A 26,403-nucleotide genomic window follows, 5' to 3' on the forward strand; every position below is an offset into this window, starting at 1 on the left:
TATGAGTGGCGTGTATGAGTCTGGTAACCTGTCCTGTCCATACTGGCAGCCAGACTGTGTTTGAGCAAGTAATTTTCAATAAACAGTTTAGAAAGATGTATGGGGTCTGTCATACCGCTCAGCATGGGCATTTTAAAACAATGTTTGAAAAGGTCAATGTGACCACTTCTTTGGGATGCAGCAGTATTTGTCAGCAGATCGGAGCTGAGTGTTTCCTCTGTGTTTCGAGCTGGACATGCCTGTGTCGTAGCAAAACGCTGCAGCACTTCTCGCCTCAAGGGGAAAGTCTGAACTCTTCCCAGGTAACCAAGAAAGTGTGTGCTCCACATAAGGCATTGTCAAGGGCAAAATAATGACTGCTTTCTTTGATTTATCTTATGCCAATGTTTACTTTCACAGTATCAATGACAAGTCTGAAATATGTTATTAAATATATTTGATATCTATGGTGAGAGTAATGCAGAGGAAGAAGGGAAGGGTTAAGTTCCCTCTTTGTAAAATGGGATGGTAAAGCTGTTTGAATCAGGCCCTACAGATGAGTCTCATAATTACTTACTAAGCACACTGCGTTCTATTTGGAATCATGGAAAGATCTTAGGGTATTTTGTTATCGGTCTGTTCATAATAAGTGAACGAATCTTGCTCATTTAGAATAAACAGGTAAAACTGCACTCAGGTGTTTCTACTTGCAAACCTTCGGGGAGTTACTGAAGTGCTACTGCCCTTCCCTTCCTGTAGGGAAAGACTAGAAATCCCTTTGTTCAGCACTATGCTTTTTTTCTGCCTGCTGGGCTTATTTATTTGGTTCTTAGTGACATTCACGGTGTAGACTGAGGCCCAGCTCTGTAATAATGAAGCAGCTCGTCAGTCAGGCTCTGCTGTAACCCATGTTTTCAGAGCTATCACAGCAAGGATTTTTTATCAAGACAAAGAAGAGTTCTGAGATGTTGCCTTAGAGCACCTTTTCCGTACCATGCTTGGGTGTAGCAAACGTTTATTAGGTGCGTATATTAAGTTTATATTGCTAACAATCTCTGCTGTAAGCCTTTCCCTAGTGTTTAATAGAAAATATTCCTAGTTCCACGTGTTTCATGATCCACTTCTCCCATCATAGCATCAATGCAAATGTGATACTTGAGTCTTGAGAAGGCAGGCCAAAGCAGTTGGGTAAGATGGCAAAAGCTGAGTAAGTGTATCCGAGTGCTCCGAGATTGATGCTGGCAGCCAACGGGGAAGCCATAGCTTAGGCAACTTTGTGGTAATTCAAATACCAGACAAGCAAATTTTTTAGAACATCAGTTTCCCACAGGGACATAAAATCTCTTGGTTCCCAAGTGAAAAAAAAAAGAAAATGCATTGTATTATTTTTAACTGAGGGAGGCAGGGAAGAGTTTACTGAGGAAGGCTGTGAGATGGCCATGATGAGTCAAAAACTCGGTTGTCGTTGGCCCTGCACTGATCACGTTTTTGCAGTAAAAGTAGAGATTACTCTAGGATTCAGAAGAAGCTTAGAAGAAAGGCTTTTTTCATCTTCACTTGTGATGATTTGATGATGATGCAAATGATTTGATGCATGACTCAAGGCGAGTCGTGTGACCTTCTGGTTAGTTTATCTGCCAGAAAAATGGATGTAATACTAAATGGTAAGAATAATACTAATATCAATTTGAAGCCCTGACTGTAACAGGAATTTTCAGAGCAAAAAAACTTAAATATGTTTTATCTATGCCTCAATGTCATTCACTTTTTATCCTTATCTCAACATATTCTTTTCTGATCTGGAATTCCATCAGATTTTTAGATCTCAATCTTTGTGGTCATCTATGCTGTACTATTTCAGGGTACAGGGACCCTTGTACCCCAGGGTACAAGGTTCAGGCACTGAATCCTTGCAATTTAGTTTTCTGGTGCTCTACAGATTGATTACTTCATTGCTTTCTAGCATTGTTTCAGAGTTTGAAACAGATCTGACAAAAATTGAGTACATTTCTGGTTTAGCCACCGTGTGGTACTGCATGGTTCTGGCATTCATCACCTTGACAGCTATTCTTTGGTTAGTGTAATTAAGTATTGGTTGGACCTCCAGCCTCGTCAGTGGAAGCAGAGATATTTTTTTCCTGTGATACGATTATTTCTTTTTCTGTCATGCAGTCCAAGTGAATTTTCTGTTTCTTAAATCTCTTCATAATTCTGTTTGGTTTCTTTCTTTCTGTTAGATTTGCCAGCAGGTTATGTTTACTTCTTAGCTTTCTAAACTCTTTCAAACTGTTTGCTGATCACTGTGGGGATTTTTTTGTGGGATAGTTACTTTCCTCTCTTTCCCTTCCTGCCCTAATTGCTACTTTCACTGTCGTCTTTTCAGTTCTCTTACCTGCGTACTCTTCTCAGCCACTTCTGCTGCATAGGCGCAAGGCCTGTGAATGTCAGTTCAACAGAAATATGTGCTGAACGAACCTTACTGTCTCGCAGGTGAAGGGAACAGACCACACATGGAGTTATTCATGAACAGAAGCACTTTTGCTTCTCTGCACTTTGTGAGCTACGAGTGTAGCTCTCGTTGCTCCGAATTCATGTCATCGGTTAATTATCATTATTTATGCTCTGTGTGCAGCGCTCCTTGTTGGAAAAACTGTTTCCACCAACATTGAAACTCCATTTGAAAACTAAATCCCAACATATGTGTTTTTCCAACTGTGCGCATTCACCAAAAAACACAGGAGTTAAAAAATAAAAATGAAAGAAAAAACTGCCTATTTTTTTCCTATCATTTTACTAATACTGACATGCTAAAACTTGTGCTTAACATAAAAGTTATTGCCACGTAATTTGAGCCAGTGACTAAAACCCCAAAACTCCCAGAGATACTTATTCAAAAATTATTCTGGTTTTCTTAATTTCTTAGGTTCTTATATTTTTTTTTTTTCATTTAGTTTATTATCATTGGACTAACCAACCTTGGTTTAGTCAGTTTTGAAAATTGATCAATTTTACATTGAATCTCTTGTCCCTGTTACACTGATTTATAAACCACATATTATAGCTTTCCCCTCGCTCCTCTCCTTATAATACCTGTTCTTTCTTCTACAGGTTGCATGCTTTTTTTTTTCCCCTTAATCTAAGCAGAACCTTTCTTCAAGCTCTGAACCTCTTGGCTGTCATCTTCAGAGTCTTTTATATTCTTCCTGTCAAACTCTTTGTTCAGAGAGTCATCTTGGCTTTTGTTAAAGTGCATATCATAAAAGAAAAATGGAAGTCACCTAGTCCAATTCCCTCACACTATTGTGGCATTGTTCCTTACTTAGTATTTTTCAATACTTTTTCTATTTTTAAATATCGGAAGATACAAAGGTGTTAGTTATTTGTATTAGAAAATTATACAGTAGCTTGATAGCTCCCTAGCTTAGCTTCTTCACATTCAACCATTTTTCCTCGTTAATGCTATTTGCATATTGTACTTCTGAATTTGTAAGAACTGCAAGAATCCCCTTCTTTTCCAATAAGTTTAAAAATATTCTTTCTCGACCTATAGCCATGATTTCATATCTGCCTCTTACTACTCATTTTTTTTCAAATATCTGTGGTCTGTTTTTGTCACCAGAATTAGTCTTTTTTTCTGGCCTTTTTTCTGATTTCTGTTTAAAGCTTTGTCTTTGTTAATTGTGATGCATTTGAACAACTCTCTTCCACTGCAGATTTCGTTATTGTCTTTAGTACTTTTATCTGTATGGTACTAAAGATGAACACTTTTAAAGGTGAACACTCCACTCCTCCATGGAGGAGATTGGATTACAGGTCATAGTAAGTGATCATCAAATTAAATTGACAATTCCCACAACGGGGACAAAAAAATAGTACATAGGCTGCATTTTGAGATCCTCGCCGATTTGCAAGAGAATGTGGAAGTGCAAAGTAAGATAATGATCCATTTCTGTGGGGGACCAAGACCCCAGGAGGGAGAAGGAGCTTCAGTAGGTCCTCCCTCCATGTGCGGTTTCCTCTCTATTTGCCTCCAGAATTTATGAACGTGGCAGGTCTCACCTTGAAAGATAACTTGCCAACAGGCGCCTTGGGATGTGCCTGCAGAGCAGCCTGTCACAGTGTAAGAGCCGATTCTCTCTGGGGATTTGTGCACCCTTCTATTGGATAAAGTTCCCCCCTTGTAAAAGTTGAGATTTCTACAATCAATCTGGGGCATGACGCAGTTGAAAAAAGAGAGAGATTTTCTGATTTTTCTTTTATAAACTTCAGAGAATTTTAGGGCAGGTGGGACACCTAAGCCACGAGTCCCCTTCCATTGCCACGTTCTGATGAACTGGATGAAGACACTGAATTTTGTGGTAGCTGTTGCCTCAAAGAACAGGCTTTGAAACCTATGTCTCTGTCAGAAGAGCACAAGAGACAGGGAGGTTTAAATCAGATAGAGTGCTTTGATGTTTCTGCAAACACCGGGAATGTTCCCTCTTTCTCCCAGGGGCACATTAGAAAGTCGGAAGTTGGGACACTGTCAGGGGGCTCTTGGAGGGAGAGAGCTGTCTGTGATAAAAAGTCTTTAGATATATGGATCAGATACCACTGGAGAGTCTGGTGAACCTTTCTGGAGTTCAAGGGAAAATACCAAATGTGGGGGCAGAGCAGGAGGAGAGCGGGTTATCTGCTGGGAGATGTGAGGGTGCTACAGGACCAGTGTTGTAGACACGTTGGAGGGACAAGGGCGTGAGTTTACGTCCGGTCTGCTTGCAGTTCTGGATTTTTCTTCACGAACCTTCTGTACTCGGGTTAATTCCAAAAGAGTACCTGATGGACTCTACCTGAGCTGGATCAGGGATGAGTGGAAAAAGAAACCTCAGAAGCTCTGTGAATGCATTTGGATATTTAAAAATCTTTCATCATTAGTGTTGTCCCTGTCATTGCTAATGACTTACTGTGTTTTAAAGAGCTGTAAGTCTGCCTGTTTCTTCCATTTTCATGCTGTTTACAGACGGGAATTTGAACTGCTGTCTGCTTTGATATCTCCAAGTTGCCATATTTCTCGCTGTGATTTCATCATAGATAGGAGCATATGCAACTTTAAAAAATTGAAGAGATGGGATTTCATGAAACTCTTGATTTCTTCACCAGGTAAATGTTTAGCTTTCCCAGCCTTTAAATGCTCTCTGCACAGTCCTTGCATTTTAATGAATTGACCACTTGAACCCAGATGTTTTGGCTTTTCATTTCTAAAGCAATGATTTAATTAATGTTCATTAGCAAACGGGGATACTGAGATGCTTCTTTCTCTGTGGTACAGTTGCTATTTGGAAACATAATTTGTTGCAGCAGGATGTTAATTCTTCCCCTCTCTCCTCCACCTTTCTTACTTGTTCAGCAGCACAATAACACTTATAAAAGAAAAATACATTAGAACAGAACACAGCATCATAGAATAGAACAGAATTTTCCCCCAGAGCAGTGGCACCGGTACCAAGGGTTTTTTTGCCTTCCTCTGCAGCATTGAGCATGACCATTTGTCAGGCCCCTCTGCTCCATAGTGGCCAGGTTACTGCCTGCTGCTCATGCACCACAAAGATGGCCTCTCGTGCCCTGCAGCTGGGGGGAGGAAGGCTTTTTTTCCCCCACAGTGGGCTAGCAAGTGTCCCTGGGTTTTTTTTTGCCTCCTTCTGCATAAGAAGGACATGGACCAGTTGGAGCAAATTCAGAGGAGGGCTACGAAGATGATCAGAGGGCTGGAGAACCTCTCCTAGGAAGGCAGGCTGAGAGAGTTGGGTTTGTTCAGCCTGGAGAAGAGAAGTCTCTGAGGAGCCTTTTTTCTTTTCAGTAAAGAAATGTTTCCTTGTGTCAAGTCCGAACCTCCCCTCAACGGATGCAGCTGTCAGCCATTTCCATGTGTCCTGTCACTGGATCCCAGGGAGACGAGATCAGCACCTCCCTCTCCCCTTCCCCTCCTCAGGAAGCTGTAGGGAGCAATGAGGTTGTCCCTCAGCCTCCTTCTCTCCAAACTAGACAAACTCAGAGCCCTCAGTTGCTCCTCAGAGGACATGCCTTCCAGCCCTTTCACCAGCTTTGTTGCTCTTCTCGGGATGCATTCAAGTACCTTCACATCCTTTTTAAATGGTGGGGCCCAGAACCACACACAATACTAAAGGTGAGGCCGCAGCAGCACTAAATCAAGCAGGATAATCACTGCTTTGGACCGGCTGGTTATGCTGTGTTTGATGCCCCCCAGGATGGGGTTTGCCCTCTTGGCTGCCAGGGCACACTGCTGACTCCTGCTGAGCCTCCTGTCAACCAGCACCCCCAGACCCCTTTTGCCGGGCTGCTCTCCAGCCACTCCTCTCCCAAGTCAGACTCGTGACCGGTGTTACTCTGTCCCAGGTGGGGATCCACCATTTCAACTTGTTCAATTTCATGCCATTGATGATTGCCCAATGCTCCAATCTATCCAGATCCCTCTGCAAGGGCCCTTGTCCCTTGAGAGAGTCAACAGCACCTCCCAGTTTAGTATTATCAGCAAACTTGCTAAGGGTGCATTCAACTCCTGCCTCCAGATCATTGATACAAATATTGAGCAGAACTGGCCCTAGAATTGAGCCCTGTGGAACAGCGCTGGTGACTGGTTGCCAGCCAGATGTAGCCCCATTCACTGCAACCCTTTGAGCCCTGCTGTTCAGCCAGTTCTTCACGCAGCACACCACTCATCTCACAGCTGGACAACTTGACTAGATAGGGACAGTAGCAAAAGCCTTCCTAAAACTCATAAAAACTACACCCACCAACTTCCCTTCACCCAAGATGGGTGACCTTATCATAGAAGGATATCAAATTAGTTAGTCAGAACTTTCTCTTTGTGAACCTGCGTTGACTGTGCCTCATTTGCATTTTTCATTAAAAGTTTTTCCGTAGCACCCAGCATGATCTTCTCCATCATTCCTCCAGGTCCTGGGGTTAAAGATAGTTTGATGTCTAAGGTACAACTACGTTGATGCTGCTTAATTTTATCCAAGGAGTTTTTACAAAATAATCCTAGAGATAATCTCAAAATAGGATGTGGAGACTTTATGTGAAGTAGCATCACAAGATTATAAGTGGAGCACCATTGCCCATCCAGAACAAAGACAAATCATCTCTCTTTGGATGGAACAGGAGCAAATCTCCACCTTGTTCCCAACTTCAGGTATTTTAAATTCCAGAAGTGAAAATGTTTGTTCACACTTCTAAAGGCACATGTATGCTCTAGGGATTCATAATGAAAACAAGATGGTGATATTTTTTTTCCCGCTTCTCAATCATTTCTAGCTTAAACGCTTTCAATCAGAAATGGTCTCTTTCTGCTAAGGCCTCTGCTGTGTACTGTGGCAAATCACTCCCTGAGCCACTGCCTTTTCTTTTTCCATCATGTTCTTCATTGGGTTGAAGGTTTCTCTTGGGCCTGAGATCCAAGACTCAGAATTGGGTTAACTGGTTAGAGCTCTTTCTTTGTAGGAGTTTTTACAAACTGAAAGACATCCTTGGTTATGCTTCTCATTATTGTTACTCCATTGTTAGGAACAGCTAACCCGCTCCTAATGAAGCAGAACTATAAGCTTCATTGATGCTTGGTAAAAGATGTATTCCCTTTCTTTTTTTTTTTTTTTTTGATTGCAGTGGTTTGATATTTTGTGATGATGTATACAGAAGTAGCTGTTCACAGACAAAACGTGTATATTGAAGCAAATCAATGTTTTGCACGAACATTTTTCATGCTGGAAGACTGCTTTTTGGGCTTACCTTGTGAAATTGTTTCTCACAATATTTCTACCTGAAGGGAGGAGCACAAGGAGGAGAAGTCTCAGAGGAGCACAGTTCTCCTGCAAGTCACAGCTCAGCTTGTCGCACTCGGTAGATTCAAAACAGGAGTTTATCCTTCCTGTATTCTCAGGCTGAAACTTCAGAACTTCCAGGGCATGTATACTGAAGGAAATTGATGTGGCCCCATCACTTTGTCATGAAGTTCTTTAAGTACTGTTGTTCCGTGCATCTGACTGAGCTTTTAAAGGGGTATGTAGCGGCTGCAGTGAGGCTTGGCCAGCTCCTCTACTGCGATGTCGTGCTCCAGGTTAACATAAGATTAGGTGTATGTTGCCTTATTCCTGGATATCAACACAGAATGAGCTCAAAACCTAGCTGCTCAACACAAGGGAAAACAAGAAAATAACTTTTAGTATTTTCTTACATAACTTTTGGTCTAAATCTTTCCTTTCCCACATTGTTTTAAATAACAAAACACTAAGCTTCTTTTTAAAAAAAATATATTTGCACAGTAGAGGGAGCTGAAATTTTAAAAAATATTGTCAGTGTGTTGTTTCCTGTCAAGATTAGAAATGTGGGTGGAATAATGCGTGAGGTTTTACCATTGCAGTTCTGGAAGGTGGTGGACATTTATCCCAAGCTATTGAGTGAAATGAGTCAGAGGATTTTGAGTCAGTGGTCTTCATGGTCTTGCCTGGGAGCACTACCATGCAGAATGTAAGACAGCAGAGTAGAGGCAACATGCTGCTCAGCCGTATGATTTGCAGCTGATTTTCTTAAACTACAGCTTACCTTGATGCTGTTTATGTTCAGAAATACTCCTTTAATGGAACAACTTAAATGAGAGAGAGAGATATATATACGTATCAGAGAAATTTTTCATTTAATTTTTTATGCCTTGAGAATTAAATAATCTTTCCAGATTCTTTAAGTGCTGCAGTTTTTTTCTTCATCTGTGTATTTTAGTTGCCGTCACACTGGTTTAAGTGAGGCCTGAGATTCAGTACATCGGAGCTGCCAGTATAAAGGCACGTGTACTTGCCCCTGAACCCTTCTCTGTGAAAATGATCCAGGTTAGCCTCTCATTCTCCCACCTCCATAGCATTAAACTATTTATGTTAAGTGCATTTTGATAAAACAGGGCAAAGGAGAGGCTGTATGTTTAGCTGGCCTGGTAGATCTGGAAGAAAATATAAACCAGTCTTATCTCTTGCCTTCCCAGAGCTTTGTCCGGGTTAGAAAAAAGACCTGCCTGGCAGCAGCCCTACCCCGTCCTGCCATTTCGGAGGCATCTCTGAACATGTGCAGAGGAACACGGGGCGGCTTCTCTGCTCTGCTGAGGGCAGAACTTTTTGAGCAGTTTGGCTGGGGCCTAGCTGCTTTCCTAATTGCGGAGGGGGTGCAGCTTAACCTGCCACCTTTTGGGGCATGTCTGCTGCACGGCCTTCCCTGGGTGGGAGCAGCAGAGTAGAGCCGAGGGCAAAGGAGGTGAGGAGACCTCATCGCGCAGCTTGGGCACATCATGGTACCACATCTGACTAAAGCCACGGTGACCTCCGTGGATGTGAGTCCTTGTGGCTCTTACAGTTGGGGGAGCCTCATTTTCCTTCATATCCTTTATTTTTTGGTGAATTATGGAGTAATAATAGAGGGGTAATGTAACCATAATAATAATAGAGGGGTAATGTAAACATACAAAGGTTTCATCAAGAGGCAGAGGAGGAGAGGGCTTTGAAGGATCTTGTAAATGAAGACAAGAAGTTTGAAGAAACAAATTCAAGCGATAGGATTTCCTTAATGTAATGAGCTGGTGGGAGTGTGCGAATTGATGGCAAAAGTGGTTCCTGTGAATTGAATTAATAAGGGATGTGACAGACAGAACGAGAGCTCCAGCTGCATGGAGACAGTCACACCTCAGGCAGTGGGAAAGAAAGGCATGAGAAAGATCAACACTTCCATTTGTGAGCAGCATTTTGGAAAGAGAAATCACCACTTTTACCTCAGATCTGTGCTGTCTTTACATGTATTATTAAAAGAGGTGGCTTTATAATCTATTATTTAATCATCGTAAATCATTCATTCTTCTGCCGTTTCTTTGCAGGCGACTGCAAGAGTGACATTTTAGGCTGTTACCACAGGGTGTCTCTCACTGGTAGAGTTTGGCATCCTATCCATTATGACCCATATCATCTCCGGACGGATAACTACTTTCTCTTATTTGGTCAAGATAATTCACTTCAAAGGATTTCTTTGATTAAGGAAATCCATTAATATGATCCCTAGATAATATTAATGCTTCTTTGCTTGGGTCTTCTCAGTTACTGTTTGGACAGCACATTTTTCTATAATCCATGAAGGAAGATCAGCGTCTTTTGAAGTTTACTTTAATGGAAGCCTTTCTATCAAGTAGTTAATATTTGCTAGCTTCCAGAATGAATTAATTGACTAAAGTAAATCTATATGATATTATTGCAGGAAACATCTGTGCCCATCTCTTACACAGACCCATTTAATGTAAATCCGTGGAAGTGTTCACCTGAGGAACAGTCTCATTCTTGGGCTTTCTGAGCCCATCCCACAAACTGTCACAATGCTGCCCACAATGTTGATTTCATACTAAGCAAAACAGACAAATGAAATAAATGTTGTTCAGGAAATTGTGATCTTTTTTATCTTTTTATTCATTTCTTCCAGGAAAGGAAGAAATGTTGCAAGAAATCTGTTAAAGGAAATGTGTTCCTTTAAGAGACGGAATTGTTGTCTCAACCCATGAAAACAGCTTTCCTCACAAGCTCAATCATAGACATGTATTTTATTCAGAATTAGAATAGCAGTGTTCTGAAGAGTAGACAAAAAATAAACAGAGATTGTTCTGGTAGAAGAACAGTTGGGACACATACAGAAGACAGAGCAAATTAAAAATATTTGGAGGCAATACTGTCTTTTAAAAGTAGTTGCCAAATTTATGGTGTGCACAGGTATGTGGTTTTGGTTAAATAATTATGCTTTTTTTTTTCACCCCAACATGTGCTTTAAGCACTTTTCGGAAAGTATATTTTTGGTTTGGGTTATTCTGTTTTGGGTTGACTTTGAAATTCCCATTTATTTGAACCTTTGATGGATGATTGAAGCAAATGACAAGCAACACCGGTGAAAAAAACCCCCACCTTGCGTGTGTTCAACACTGCTTGACTTCACTATGAACTTTAAATCTTGGTTTGGCTTTTTGGCTGGGGGAGATTTCATATTATCTGATACCCCTTGCTTCCCCTGGTGCAGCGCTGTACTTTTTACACTGGGCTTTCCTTCAAGTATTCCTGTTAACCTCGACAACCACAAGCAGTAAATTCCACCTGAAATCATTGAACTGCAACTAATTAATCAACTGATATGGTAGATGGAGGCAGTGAGCGTACATGCGTGCCAGTGGAACACCACCTGCTGTGCCTGTCATCCACTTACTCACATCCTTCCTCTGATTTAGAAATCTCAGGAGACAATGGTAAAGATAGCTCGCCTTTGGAATATTTTACATCTGTGTCTACCAACAAAATAGCTGCCTATCTCAGTTAATCTAAGTTATTTAAAGTATCCGTGCTCATTTATGTTAGTTGTTCGCTTCCTTGCCATGGAACAGTTTAACGTCTGGTACATTTAGCTTGTTGCGGGGACTATTGCTATCTCATTTTGTTGTTTCTGATCTTTTCTAAGTTGAAAACAGAAAGGGGTGATGGTAAGAAGAGGTCCTGGGTGAGATTTCACCGATACTTCCATGAGATGCACTACTAGAGTTAAAAACAGTGAGAGATTTTTACAGCAAATCAATTAAATATGAAGGGCTGGATATTCTGTTAGAGGTAATTAACGAAGAATAAAACCTTCATAAACAGTGAACATTTGAAAAGATAATCTTCTTTCCTTTCTTCTGTGTTTTATACTTTTATTTGAGGATAGATTATTTCATGTTAACTAATCCATAAACACACACTTTACTTTTCTTAATAATACCTGGAATTTCCTTAAAATGTAGGTTAATTCTCAGTGAATCAGAGATTAAGCACAGCCGTTTCAGCAGCGTTCGCTGCTGTTTGGTGTAGAGTGATGACAGCAAATACTACCAAGACAAGCGTTCACCTCACTGTTCCCACCCGTGTCCTGTTCTTATTTGTGTGCTGCTCCAGGTGTTTGAGACGCGTCATTTTCTCAAATGAGAGTTACGGTCACTTGGCACACTGAGCTACTCTCTGTCGTTTGGGGTCAGCAGAACCCGAGCAGATGCTGTCTTTTCTGTAAGGGCAATAAACTCACTTAAACCTTTAATTGATGCACTCGTAAATGCAAACAGTAGTTTCATTGCTTTGTGAGGGAAATAATTGGTCTCCTTTATTGAAGTCGTTTGGAGGGAATCCCAAAGCTTATGTAAGTATGTGCTCAAAGGGTGAAAAAACCCTGGCAAATGGATACGTTTGAGAACTCTGGAAAGATCTATGACAGTGGTGGAAAACACGAGCAATGATGTGTCTCTGACACATGACCTTTCTGTCCTCCCTTCCCCTTTTTCAATGGCAGTGACGGTCAGTGATACGCTTTAGGCACGCTGCCACCGAATTTTCTCTGAATTTCGCATTAAGAAGGAAAAGTATTTGCTGTGCGTACCTTCTCAATCAGGGGAAAGGGAGGCAGTACTTGTAAAGCGAATGTATGACACTGGGGAAGCTCTCTGGGTCTTGTCCTCGAGTAATGGAAGCTGGAGTTCTGCACCGTTGCACTGCACGGGAAACTGGACAAGTAAAACGCAGCGAGGCAGTCTTTGCGCCCGGCTTCACATTTCATGCAGTTTGTAGAAAATGCTGTGAGATGTGTCAGTGGAAAGAGGTGTAAGCGATTTGTGCATGAACTGGGGTTGCCTTGGGGCTGTAAAGATGACAAGATTAAAATAGGATGATTTATTATGATAGAAATCTAACGGTGTGAATATAATAGCAAGTTGAACACTGCCTTAATGAAACCATGGTTTTTTTTTTTTATTTTTTATTTATTTTCTGTTTTACTTTAGGAGAACTAGAGTAGGAATTAGGACTGGAGAAAATTAGAAATGCCATGTATTGCACTCACTTTGTACCTCCAAATAACCTTTTGTTTACTCTGGCAATATTTTCCATTTAATATAGCGCTGCATTTTTCCATGGAATGAAAATCTATGGAATTTCCCACCTAAGAAGCGTCCTAGGATCTATCTTGCTCAGTCCTAAAGACAGTCTTTCATGCACCTAAAAAGGACAATTAGTCTGTTTTCATGCTAAGGAGATGCTGGCTGGTTTATAATTGCCCTGATCAAAGTACCACGTGTGGAGTCAGAAACCCTGGGTTCAGACTGAACTCCAATAGGCTTTGCTGCTTTCTGTTGCAGGTAGGTTTATGGTGGTGCTGTGCGCGGCTTCACCAATCTCTGCAGAGTCAGCTGAATATCAAGGGTTATAAAATGATCCTTGAATATGCCCTCAGATGGCTGCAAGAGCATTGATGACTCAATCCTGTAAAAGATTTCAGACTTCAGCTCTGTAAGATTTTATATCATGAGAAATCATAACAGCATTGTTATTTCTAAAAAGAAAAACACATGTGTGTTTCCAGCTCTCTTCTTGTACCTTTCTGACTGATTTTCCAAGCTGAGTTATTTCTCAGAGACACAACCATGTATGGAGACAGTCTACATACTCCCTCGCTGGCATTTCCCAAGCTGCTTAGACAGCCTGTCATGAAAAAATAAATGCATTTTCTGAGTAAAAATTCAGGGCCTCTAGAACATAACTGACAGTGAAGTGTTTAAAAACCCATAAATTAATTTTGGCTTTATTTAGTCTAGAAGGAGTAGAGCATTGTGCACATTTTGCTAATGTTTACATTAAAAATGAGGGCATGATTTGTTTCCCATGCCTGGGCCAAATTACAAAGGCTTTCTGTTACGCTAAAGCTTCTGCCTGATGTGCAAAAAGAACAGCCGTGTGCATGGGAAGAGATTGCGACGTGTATGACATGCAGTCACCAGCAGCCTTGGGATGCTCCTTCTGACGAGAGAAAAGCAGCTGGGAGTCAGTGAGAGACCCCATCTCTTACTGATTTGGGCTCGCATCCCTTGTCAAGTTTTCCATCCTAGAAACCAGTATGGAAGCAAAGTAATGGACTGTTCTGGTTCCTTCAGTTGTGCCAGTGGAAAGGCTGTCATGTCACAGCTGGGTACGCAAAATAAAATGGTCTTAGAGGTGCTGAACGCTCACAGCTCGGCACCTCTGAAATCGAGTGCAGTTTGAAACGTGTGTGCACTGCTTAGATGCTTTGCTCTGTTTGTGGGAACCCTGCTGAGATCACAGAGCACATTCACACGTGGCTTCAAAAATGCAGTTTTAGGAGGCTGGCAAAACATTTGTGCGCTCTCCTAATCCACGTCTGCTCTTACGTAAAATAATAAAGATCTTTACATATGAAAATATCCTTTTCCCCCCCGCCCTTTGTTTCAGTTTATACAGGCATAAAGAGTTTCAGGTCATCAAATTTGACTGACTTAAAATCAATCTGGCTTTTATGTGCAGTTAGTATACCACAATGTGGCCTTTGAGTCACAGGAAGAAGCCATTTTTTTACCGATCTATTTTTTAGCGTGTTTGTACATTTCCTATATTGATGGTAAAAAGACAGGAGAAAAGATTTGTGTGGAATTACACAAGCAGAATATAAAGGAGGAAATTATTTTAATGACCTACAGATGCCTTTTAGTTTTTTAAATTTCTGGAGCAGGAAAGGCATGCTCCTAGGAGCACACTGAATGGGAAAGATGACCTACTTTAGTTTAAAACCACAGATGAGCTGAACCTACTTTTTCAAACCTCACTCCAGCAAGAAATCCCATTAAAATGTGGTCTTCATGTGTCTTTTATACAAAATTGCTGTGCTAGGAAGAGGAGAAGAAAACTTTCCATCCAACACTGGGCAAGGTCTCTCCACACAGGTGACTGGTCGCTCTGTCCGGGCCCATACTCGAGGTGACAAGGAAAGGCAATGTTGCTTTCCAAAGAGTAATGTCTTTGGCTTTTTAATTTTCTTTTCTTTTTTAAATTTTTTAGTAGCTGGTGGATCAGTTTAACCTCTGGAGCAGGAGAGTTTATTACGTTATCTTGCACCACCCTGACCAGTTTAGCACTCATCATAATAACACCTGTCCTGGACTGCTTCCATCTCTTCCCATCTCAGACTCCTTGGGAACTTTCCAGACTGAAACAACTACCTACCTGTCTATTGCGCTTATTCTTTTTTTTTTCAGTCAGTGGCTTATTAGCAGATTTAAATATTCTGAAACAATGCCTGAAGTAATGCAATCGCAGCACTGTCTGCAGGGTACCGGAAAAGGGGTTAGTGTGATCTCTGGAGGTTGTATGTTTGGAAATTAGAACAGATTATGGTTTTGAGGTTATTGTTGTTCCATGTTGTCGGGGATGGAATTCAGAGCTTTGCACAGCAAAGGGCATTTACAGCATTTTTTATTTGAGGGTGAATTTAATTTCTACTACTGGTGTAGAGACATGATGCTACTAAGGCAGATTTGCAGAATAAAAAGGTTCGCAGCATAAAAAGCCTTTGTAAAGTAAATTTGTTGGCATTACTGCAACAGCGGGGGAGAGGCAGTCTCAATGAAAACCTTAAAACAGCCAAAGCTGGAACCATCCAGCTGATGGTTCTAACACTGTGACAGTTTTGTTCAGATGCATCCGTGAATCAGACTTATTCATTTTAGATTACATTGCTGAAGATACCACCTGGCATAGCTGGCTTGTGATTCAATACAACGCTCTAAATTAGTGCATTTACCTATAAATTTTAGCTTTCTTCTACCTCAAAGATCCTCTTTGGACCTTCATACTACCTGCTGCAAGCGTAAAATGCTGAGTTTCTTGCTGAATCTTGATAGCTGGAACCTGTAGCATTCACTTGTAACATTTGTCAGTTTCTCACCAGAAACAGGTTAAGACAAAAAGACAAAAAATGTTGCCTGTATACTGTATATTGTATAATATACTGCATATTGTTTAATGTATAATCATAGAATCATCTAGGTGGGAAGGGACCTTTAAGGACATCGAGTCCAACCATCAGCCTAACACTGCCAAAACCACCACTAAACCGTGTCCCCAAGCACCACATCTACCCAACTTTTAGTATTGCACAATACGTCGTAACACCTCCTGAAGACCAGTCCAAATTCTTGAAAATGCTAAATGCAACTTCAGATATTGCCCGCGAGAGATTTTATGAGGGGAAATCAAGATCTTACTGTTAGGAAGGATGCTATAGCAAGTCTGCAGTGTATGCATCTTCACGCTTGTCACTTCACTGTAGTTCCTTCTGGCAGGGGCAGCTTGCAAACGCTCCTTACGAAGCAGAAGCGGCAGCCCCTCCGCTGAAGGATGATCTCCCTGAGCTATGGTTTATTTATGGTTTATGGTATTTTACAAGATTGGCTTTCAGCTAAGAGGAAAAAAGCGGCATAAAAATGATAGGAGGCTCATTAATAACTGACACACTTAAATGTCTGCAAAGCTATTTCAACACTGCGGATTCCCTGCCTTCTCGGCGGTTTCCCAAGTTTTCCATTTCCGTTGGCCTAGGTAACAGAGTTTGTATATTGAGCAGTTTGCTTTCGGAGACACGTGCAATGCGTTAATTCTGCTACTGTGTCGGGGTCCGGCTCTCCAAAAGCGTTTGGAAGCACATTGCTATGCAGGTGTAGGAAGTCAATGGGAACAGCCTGACTGATGCGTAAAGCACCCTTTGTTCTTGTGTGTGGCATGAAAATCTTTTTGAAATATAAAGGTTTTACAGTACATTTGACCTTTAACAATGTCAGTGATTTAATGTTCTGCTGAAAGGCAGCTACTGAGCTGGAGTGTCCATGTACCTAGAAACACACTCTGGCTCTTTATTAGTGAGCAGTACTATTATTTTTAGCTAAGAAAAGGCTTCCTTAGCAGCTTCTCGGTCCGGTGTTTCTTGCTGGAGATGCTAATTTCCTCGAGAGAGAGCTCCAGGAACAGAGTCCTTAAATATTGATGAAAATGAGGAGCTGCAGAGAGCTGTACAGGCTCTCTGAACAGAGCCGCGCAGAGACGGAATGGCAACATAAAAATACATTAAGCAGTTCCTCAGAGGTCCTGGCTACTGTGCTCTGGCCCTGCGTGGGGTGAGGGTAGCTCGCTGCCCGCGTTCAGCTCTAAGTGCAAGCCGAACTGAAAGGGCTGCAGGTGGGCTAATGCAGGTGGCCCTCCAGCCCCTCACGCCTTCACCCCTGCTGTGTTGTGACAGGAGGGGAGAGGCTGCTCCGGCTCCCCGGGGCAGGGGACGAGGGGGCAACTCGGGGCCGGACCCTTCCCCGTGGGTCCTTCCCCCTCAGACGCCCACCCGCCCCCGTGGGCTGGGAGGGCCATCCCTCCCGCCGAGGTTTCGGAGGGTCCGGAGGGGTGGCTGCCCTCGCGCTCGCGTGCCCACGCGTGCACGCGCACTCTTCCCGCGCGTACACACGCCCGCCCCCCCCCCAACTCCGCAGCCCGCCCCCCGCCCGGCCGCAGGGTCCGCCCCCCCTCCGACTCCGAAGCACCCCGGGGGCGGGGGAGCTGCTCCCCTCCGCGCCCGCCCCCGCCGCCGCCGCAGCCCGGGGCTGGACGCCGAGGCATGAAGAGGAGCCTCCCCGGCGGGGGGGCTGAGGCGGACCCGGGCCCTGCGCGGCTGCGGACCGGCCGCCCCATGCGGGCTCCGTCCTCCGCGGCCCCTCGTCGCCGCTGCCGCCCGCGCCGGGATGGAGGCGCCCGGCTGCCTCCGGCGGCGCCTCCCCGTCCTGCTGCTGTGGGGTAAGTGGCGGGGGGGGCTGGCCGGGGGCGGCCCGGCAGCATGCGGCGGGGCTCGCCGCTACCGCCCCGGGACGCCGGCGGCTGCCCTCCTCAGGGGCGGCGGGGACCGGCCGAGCATCCTCGCGGCGTGTGCGCGGCCCCCGCGGGCGGCGGTTTGTGCCGGGGCGCGGGGGGTGAAGTTCGGGAGAGGTGTGAGCTCCCCCGTCCCTTTGCAATAGCATCCCTTGGGAAGGGGGGGGGGTTTCCCCGGGGGGTCCCTCGCGGGCACGGCCGGGGCGCAGGCAGGCAGGGCCCGGCGGGTGGGTCTAGCCGGGCTGCGGGGGGCTGCTTGTCCCCCGGGGCTCTCCGTCCCGAGCAGAGTGGAGGCTCCGCGGCGGGAACGTTTGGGCAGCGCGAGCCGGGCGCGGCAGCCCAGCATCCCGCCGCAGGGGCGGGGAGGCGGAGGGGGGGTAGCCCCGAAACACGGCACAGGGCGCGCAGCCCTCCAGGGAGAAAAACATCTCGCCAACTTCCAGGCTTTCCGTCTCGTATCCCAAATCCGATGCTGGGGAGGTAGGTTTGGCCGTTGGGGAAGGTTTTCTTTCCGTTGCAGGCGAGGGGTTGATTCGCGTTAAGAGTGGTTGAGTTACGAACAGGCAGTTGTAAAAGTGCAGATATCCTTCAGATCTTTCACTTGCTATAATAGTAACTCTACTGCTAGAAAAACTATTTATTTATTTATTTTTTTCCTTGTCAGGTAGCTTGTTTTATGACTCCCAGATCTAATATGTTGCAGCCGGGTCAAGAGTTGCTGGGAGAAGTCAGTTTTGATCTTCCCTCAATAGTAAACCCAGAGATGTAGTTAATTCCCCACGAGTCACAGATAGGGGAGAAGAAAATCAGGCCTCCTACGTTTAGGAGGTTTATCTGAGGACTTTATAACTTTGTTTGCTAACTTTATGCCCGTTCCCTTTACAAATCTGGTAAACACTGAACATCTTTCTATGAAAAGACCCACAAAGAAGCGGATAGTTGTATTCAGTCGCGTTGTCTTGACCTGTCAAAAGAATGTCATGTCAAATGCATAATTTTTCTGATTCTCTGTGGCTTGAGGACTGCTAATATTTTACCTTAATTGCTCAGATTTTTTGTTATTTCCCAGCTGAAAAGGAATAAAAAAAAAATGGCCAACACCTGTCTTGACACGTGAAAGATTTATGCAGTCTTGAACTTAGGGAACGGAGCAGTAATCTTTTTGTATGTGGAGGCATCCTGATGTTTCTGTGAGTTTTACAAAGCAAAATTGCTCACTGGAGATTTATTTTCAGAGAATAAGTGGACTGAGGGACAATGTCCCTGTAGCTCAGAAAGCTACAGAAAGACATTTTTCACCTGAGAGACACAGTTAAATCAATTGTGCTAGACATTTTTGACTGTTCTAGTTGCTTTCTTAATAACATCAGAAAAATTGATTTTCAAGATATCTGTTTACTGATAATGCATTATTTTATTTGGAATTGGAAAGGATGGATATAATCAAGAACTAATGAAATTAGACTCATTTCCTAATAGAAAAGCCCTGAAAGTTTTATGATCTGAAATTGAGGTTTTTAATAAGGAAAGCCTTAAGTGGTAGAAAACTAAAATTTTTCCTCAAGTAATACAAACACACTTTTAATATTTATTTGAGAAGGATTTTTACTTGAATTGAATGTGCTTTCCTCCCTTTTTCCTAATGGCTTCTTTTGATTAACCAGAGACCCGTGACCTCCCTCATTAAGGTAAAACTCTTGCCAGGATTCCTCAGGGTTAGCTCTCGCTGAATCCAGTGGGAAGCCTGTCTGGGTGGGGACCGGGGCTGTACTTCTGTAACCTCGGACCACTGCTTGCTGCGTATCTTTCCGTCCAGGGCTCTTGAAACGTTATCACTATGTAGAACCATCTGCTGTGTAGTCCCTCCTTAGTGAGGATGGCAAAAAAGGCAGTCTGTTCACTTGCTGGAAGCTCAGCGATTATAGGAGAAGTTGGAGTGTCTGTGTGTGTGGGGGAGTGTGTGTCTGTATCAGGGGTGAGGAATGTGTGAACTGAGGTACCTGGTACACAGGCACGTCATCGGCACGGTCTCCCCTGTGAAATGCTGATAACATCCAGAATGGGGTGAGATGCAGAGCTGGAAACACCAGCCGTCAGGTGAAATCCTCTGTACTTTGCTTAACAGAGCTGTAGATACTTAGAAGATACCTACTTACTGCAAGATCTAAGCACCTCAGAAATATCAGTGTATTTACCATAATACCAGATTCTTTTATTCTGCTTCTATGCATGGAAACTGAGGCAAGGAGAAACTTGAGGGCTTGACCAAGACTTTTTAACGGACCAAGTAGGTCTTTTAAACAAGTAGTTGCTGTTTCGGTATCCCTGTTCAAACATTTGCTCCTTCATCCTTTACATAACACCTGCATTTCAGTGGTGCTTTTTCTATATGAGTTGAAAGATGCTACCAGAGTAAAGCTGGATATTTTTTTAAATTCTAGGGGGATCTTTCTCAGTATATGTATGTATACCACAGAGAGATACATGGCGTGGTTCTTATCTGGAGCAGTTTTCCTGTGCAGATTTCAAAGTCTATAGTTGATCACTTTTCATAATCCTGTTTCTCAGCAGTTAGAGAAGCTTAGGATTTTGGCCAGAGGTGAACAACCAGACAGTTGGAAAGCTGGGAACAGAGCCTGGCTCCAGGCTGCTGTTCTTACTTTCCATTTTAAAGACCATATCTCATCCTGCAAACAATCATGAAAAATCTATGTATTAAAGACTGGATTCTGTAAGGTTCCGAGCTCTCCTTGGGTGGAACGTAGTGTCCCTAACTCCTGGGGAGTGTGGACTCTAATGAGGAAGAAAAACAAGCAGGGGAACAATTTTATTGGGTTAAAATTTGAAAAGCAAATCAAAGTTTTTTCCATTATTTTCCTATGAATATATCATGCTGTTCTGCAGTTGCAAAGGGTGGAACGAAGAAAGGGAAAACCATTGTGGGAGTCCTGAATGTAATAGACCCAGGCGAGCGTGCGTGTAAAATAAACCTTTGGAAGGCAGAACATCTGATTTTGAGGAAGACCAGAGAGTTTTAACAAAAACACTTCTCTACCAAAACGTTGCTTCGTTTTCTAAAGACGCATTTTTCAACAGCAGGCAAACAGGAAGACAGTCAGCAGACCCCGTCAACATCCATCCCGAAAGCAAAGCGCCAAGTGTAAATGCAACCTCTGTTCCAACTTGCTGTTGGATCCAGACGTCCTTCCCACCACCCTTCACCCTTTCTGTGTCTCCTGATCCCTTTCTTGGGAAGGTGTTGCCTTTGCTCTGAGGTCTGCACGGACAGCAGGAGACAGGTTCATCCGCAGCGCGCTTGACAGGGCAAACCGCAGTATGTTCTGTCCCGGCTCAGTTGTCTGTGGTGACTCCAAGTGGACTGCAGGTGGTAGCACAGAGCATCAAATGCCACCTCCAGCTGGCCTGGTCCCAGCAGCCGGGAGGAATGGCACTCAGTGTTTGAAGGTAACTCCAGATTGAAGGTGGGAAGGAAGAAAATGGGCCTTCTGAACCTGATTTACACCCGTGAGGTCCAGTCCTGGAGAACATTTAGCTAATAAACTCTTGTTCTTAAATTAAGATTTTCCTACCTACGTAGTAGGTAGGCTTTTTTAATACCTTTGAGATCTGAGACCTTGGCTTTTAGGTTTGTTTTAGCCAAACCTGTGAAGCAAACTGTCAGAGGCTGCGAACTGAAGCTAGAAATATATACCGAGATAGACAGGTACTGCTATAGGTACAGATACATGCAAAACCACGAGGTTTTAAGGAAAGGGCCTCGAAGGTGACTGGGTCGGCTCAAGGGGAACTCTGGGAGGTTCTGCCTGTTAAGTTGTATTTAAACACTGCAGCACCAGCGTTTTTTGTACGGTTTGTTGTTTCAGTTTCTCCCACCTCTCTGCCGATAACAGAGATGATTCACGGCTTGGATTGGAGGCAAACGAATGAAATTCCAGTTTCTCCTACCAAGGAAAGAAATACAGTGAGGGAGTCCTTTACAAAACAACATTTGCTACCATCTGTGTCTTTGCTATTGAAATTATTGCTTAAGAGAGGTGTGAAGAAAACAAACCATGTTCTCATTTAGGGCTCATAAAGAGATTGATTTTTACAAACACAATGAAGTCTGGTTTAATTCACACCTTTTTATTTTAGCAAAAGCTGTTGCGTGAACCGTCTTCTTTCAGAATAGAAGTGTATTATTTTGTGTTTTATGAAAACGGCCTGTGCTTTTTTTCTAAAATAAGAGTCTCTTCACAATGCGGCTTGCGTTGAGATAAACTGGAAAATATAAATGAAAAAAATTTACATTATTTTAATGTGACTGTATATTTAGAACAACCTAAAAAGCTGCCTGAAGAACTTCTGAGTCATTTGGGAAGAAGATGGGTGGATATGAAGAAAAAAAAGGAGAAGGAAAGCAGAATAGGAGAAAGCTGCCTTTTCCACAAGTTTTTAGGCTTGATCTCTGTTCATATGCTGGCCTCCCTGAAACTAGTCTGGAAAGAGGAGGCAGCTTCATTCCTCTCTAACGGCTTTAAAAGAAAGTGCATTGGTGCTGTTAGAAATGGTCTGAAGGCTAGAGAGCATCCCAGCCTTCGTCTTGAGAGCAGCTTGACGTGACCTACCATGTTGGCTTGGACAAGGGGCATGTGTGCATAACAGCTGGTGGCCTCAATTTATCCTCTGGAATACAGAATTTTGTCTGTGTGAAGCCTGATTTATGGCCTTCTGCAGATGGGGTGTCACTTGCTCCACCTATGCTCCAAGCCAGGCAGACTCTGATCTGAAGAGGACAATGTGATAGGCGCTGCTGGGGCCCTAGCACAGCACCGGGCTGACGAAAGCACATCTTGTTCACATCTAACCAGATTAAGCTGAGTCAGCAAAGGACTATGTAGAAGGCACCGCACCCTACAATACAGCATCTGTCTTATTACTTTCACACCCCAATAAATGTGACTAATTTGCCCTTATTTTGGAGAGCGTGATCTGGGGAAAAATTCTGCAGGCGGTGTGAGAGGAAATACTGTAATTCACATTGGCCACTAATGACTGTCGCTTATGGGAATTCAGAGTTTTGTTTCCAAATGTTGGAAGTGACAGATTTCTTTTGCCTCCCTTTGTGCACAGAGACACTGACGCTAAAGACTTTAATCTTTGGAAAATATTATGGCATTTTTGTTGTCTCAAAATACATGGTTCAGGATTTGACAGGGTGTGCTGTTCTTGGTCTGCCTGGCCCTCCGGCCTATGGTAGAAAGGAAAGAGAGTTCACAGCCATAGGGTATTGCGAACATACTGGGACAGAAATAGCACCCTGTAGATGTCATTCAAGTGTTCATCAATAGGACACACAGCCCAGGTTTCTTCCAAGTCGTAAGCTCTTGGACTTCAGGTTTGGTCTGTAGTCCTCTCTCTTGCTCACCCTCTGCACACAGAAGAATATCTTCGAGGCTGTGAGGAAGGTGTCCTCCTGATGTGGCAGTGCAAAGGCCACAGGAGCGCTTGCAGTCAGTCTCATTGTCTGAAGAGATTCAGCTGTTTCTGGGGTACCCAGATACGTTCGGCACCTTTGGAGTGGAGGGGGCCCTTTGCTCGAAGGGTATCTCATCCTTGGCATCAGAGCTTTGCTGCCCGGTAGCCACATGGGGCTGATTTTCTCTTCACATTTGTTTTTGGCAAGTTGCTGCAAGTCCTTCCACACCCCTTGAGCTCATGAGCTATTCCAGCTTTACTCCTCAAGGATCTCCATGTATCAAGAACGTAACTTGTCCAATTGAATATTAGAAGAAATCTCTTTAAATGTATTTAGCAACAGGTGATGAACGCTTACTGTGATAAGGCATTAAGCTTACATGTTCAAGTGAAATAGGAAAAATAAATCTGTTTTGCCTTTCAATTTGGGGACGCTCCAAGCTAATATTTCCATAGAAACATTGATTGTCATACAGTATGTGTGAAATCTCCTCTATTCCTATTTTATTTTTAGAAAAGCAGATCAATATATAGTTTTGTTATAAGCTAAGTACATACTTCAAAATAACTCAAAGTTAGAACTTACTGCATCGTATTAAAAAAATCAAAGAAATCCCCTTCCTTGTTTTCGACCAGTGGACCTAGGCTGGATTCGTGTTCAGGTACGCCAACCTTTGCCATTAGTTAACATTGCTGCAGAACGTATTTGCAGGGGTACCTTTGGGGTGGGAAGTGTTCTGCCATGAAACACTTTGTGATGCACAATGAAGTATAGGTAGTGTTGCTGGAATAACCATTGGTCCAGTTTCTCTTTAACGATCTCTAGTGTAAACCAGAAACACTAAGAAAGTGTGGAGGAAAGATCAAAGGAGAATTAAGGTCCTCTAAATATTTGTGTTTTCAGGTCTCTGCATTTTAAGATTTTTGGAAATGCTCTTTTTCTTGCATTTAATTAAATATTTTTAATAACTTGATGGTGGAATCTCCCTCTGTGTAGTAACATAACATTTTAAGCCTGGTATTTTCAGTGAGTTATAATTAAAGTAGGTTCCGACTCCTCTTTTTCTTACCTTTCCGGTGGGGCGGTACAGAACAGGTAGAATATGCATTACAACACCCTAAGAATGTTTGATCCTATACTGGTCTGCTGATGATTTTGGCTGTTGCATGCTGAGTATGCCTTAGACATATTTGTTGTTTTTTTTTTCTTCTCCCAGCTATTTCATACTTTATCAAGCAATGAATTCTAAAAAAAAATTGTCGAAGAAATAAAAAGTGTTGGCAAAAAACATCCAAAATAAACCTTCTGCAAGAAGTGGGGGATTCTTCACCACTTGCAGTCTGGAAATCTACACTGGAAATGTTTATGAAGAGTATCTTGTCATTTGAGTAAACGTTATTGGCTTGGTGCAGAAATTATTGGAAGACTTCTTTGCTTTGTGTTACAAAAGTAGTAGATCCGGATGAACTGAGGGATTCCTTCTGGCCTTGGAGTGCATCACGCCACAGCCTTCTAAAATAAAGATGTTTGTAAGTTTGTAAGGAAAAGAATTGTTGACACGTGCAAAATTGAGAGGGAGGGAAGTCCTTGTTCTTCCCTGCTCCCCTTTTTAACTGATTTCTTGCATGACTGGAAAATCCTGAGGAGGATTTTCCTCAGACTTCAGGGTGAAAAGCAGTTCACCCCAGTATGGGAGCAAAGCCATAGAAAATTTCAGCCGAAGAAGAAGCTGTAAGAGACTGTGAAAGCAGTCAGGTTTAGGTAAACTGTTTTGCAGCTTCACTGATGGTGTTTGAATTAAACCCTTATGTTCTATAGATCAATAGAGAATAGGCAATATTGGTCACATTGTGTCTACACGTGCATTTTAGTTCCTGATTTTTGGGCTGAAAGTTCTGAATATGCAATGAAGTAGCTGTATGGAGCTGTATGGAGTGCTATTTTCTGTAAGCCAGGGTGAGTTAAAGCGCATCACTTGCTCCTCAGGGCATCACTAGAGAGTTACAAAAAGGCCCCTGCAGCAGTGCAGGGAGGTTGGTTTTATACAGAACTAAGCAGCCAGCTCTAACACCACCACTTTAATTAAGTCCTGGTTACAAAAGAGAAGTGTTAGCTGAGGAGACAGTCACTCAATAATACAGTTAACTCTGATGGGTTTTTTTTGAATAGTGGGACACAAATTTTTTTTTGCAGCTGGCTTTATGCAGATGTTTATTTGTGTAACCCCCAAAAGGAACTTTTGCTTTATTCTCAAGTTATTGAAGGCGTTTTTATTATTTATAGGGTGAAAGCTTGAGAAAAAAGCCTCTGTGAAGAAGGTTTGGATAGTGACCACAATAGGGTGGCTGTGCAGCAGGGGACTCAAAGCTAGGCATCAGCTGTCCCAGAGCTCAAAAATGTGCAGATCTGAAGATCTTCGTAGGAGCCTGCTCTTCAGGGTTGGTCGTGTTCACTGTTTCAACCTGGCTCCACAAATAGCGATATGGATGATTTCTTCTGCACTCCCCGGCAATTCTCTTAGCTCAAGAAGAAATATGGTTTAACATTTTTTCATACAGTGTTTACTTCTTTTGGTTTTCCATACTTGTTAACTGGCATATACTTAGCACAATCTTCATTTTCCTATGTAAATGTAAGCACTGCTGATCTGCTGTTGTTGAAATGTCTTTTGGTCTTGGGCTGGTTGAGAAAACAAGGTCAGACACACTACCCTCTTTTTAAATTTTCTTAGTAAGATACTGTCATGAAAGAAAAATAGGACAGAGATTACTAATGGCTGTAAAGAGAACTTTAATTCAAAGATTTTACTGTCTTGTTACTTTATGTATGGCTTTGTTACTGTAAGGTTTTTTTGTGGAACACTTACTAGTAAATGCTTTGTTTCTAGTATTTAAAAGGTGTGTAGATGTGGTGCTTAGGGATATGGTTTAGTGGTGAACCTGGCAGTGCTAGATTAACGGTTGGACTTGATAATCTCAAAGGTCTTTTCCAAGCCAAACAATTCTATAATTCTATTACTTATGAATAATTGTAATCAGCTTTCAGTACAGTGTTAATATATGAAGATTGTAGATGGTAGAAGGAAGAAAGAGAAGTTTAAACCTTTCACTGTCACATCCTCTTACTCCTTTAGTGGCACATGCTATTTGAAAAACAAAGCAAAAGAACTGT

General features: G+C 42.9%; 1 protein-coding gene across 2 annotated transcripts in view; it reads left to right on the top strand.

The window, feature by feature from the left end:
* The first annotated feature begins 17,480 nt into the window (after positions 1-17,480).
* RAMP3 (receptor activity modifying protein 3) overlaps positions 17,481-26,403 on the top strand; it is a 55,311-nt gene continuing 46,388 nt past the window's right edge. Inside the window, exon 1 of one of the 2 annotated variants that reach the window (XM_074575652.1) lies at positions 17,481-17,681. In XM_074575652.1, coding sequence (XP_074431753.1) covers positions 17,630-17,681 — 52 coding nt within the window. In that variant the 5' untranslated portion in view covers positions 17,481-17,629. The remainder of the gene's footprint in view (positions 17,682-26,403) is intronic. The other variant, XM_074575653.1, reaches the window with a different exon arrangement.

The sequence above is a fragment of the Larus michahellis genome, chromosome 2, assembly GCF_964199755.1.
Source record: "Larus michahellis chromosome 2, bLarMic1.1, whole genome shotgun sequence".
In the NCBI taxonomy this organism is placed as follows: Eukaryota; Metazoa; Chordata; class Aves; order Charadriiformes; family Laridae; genus Larus; species Larus michahellis.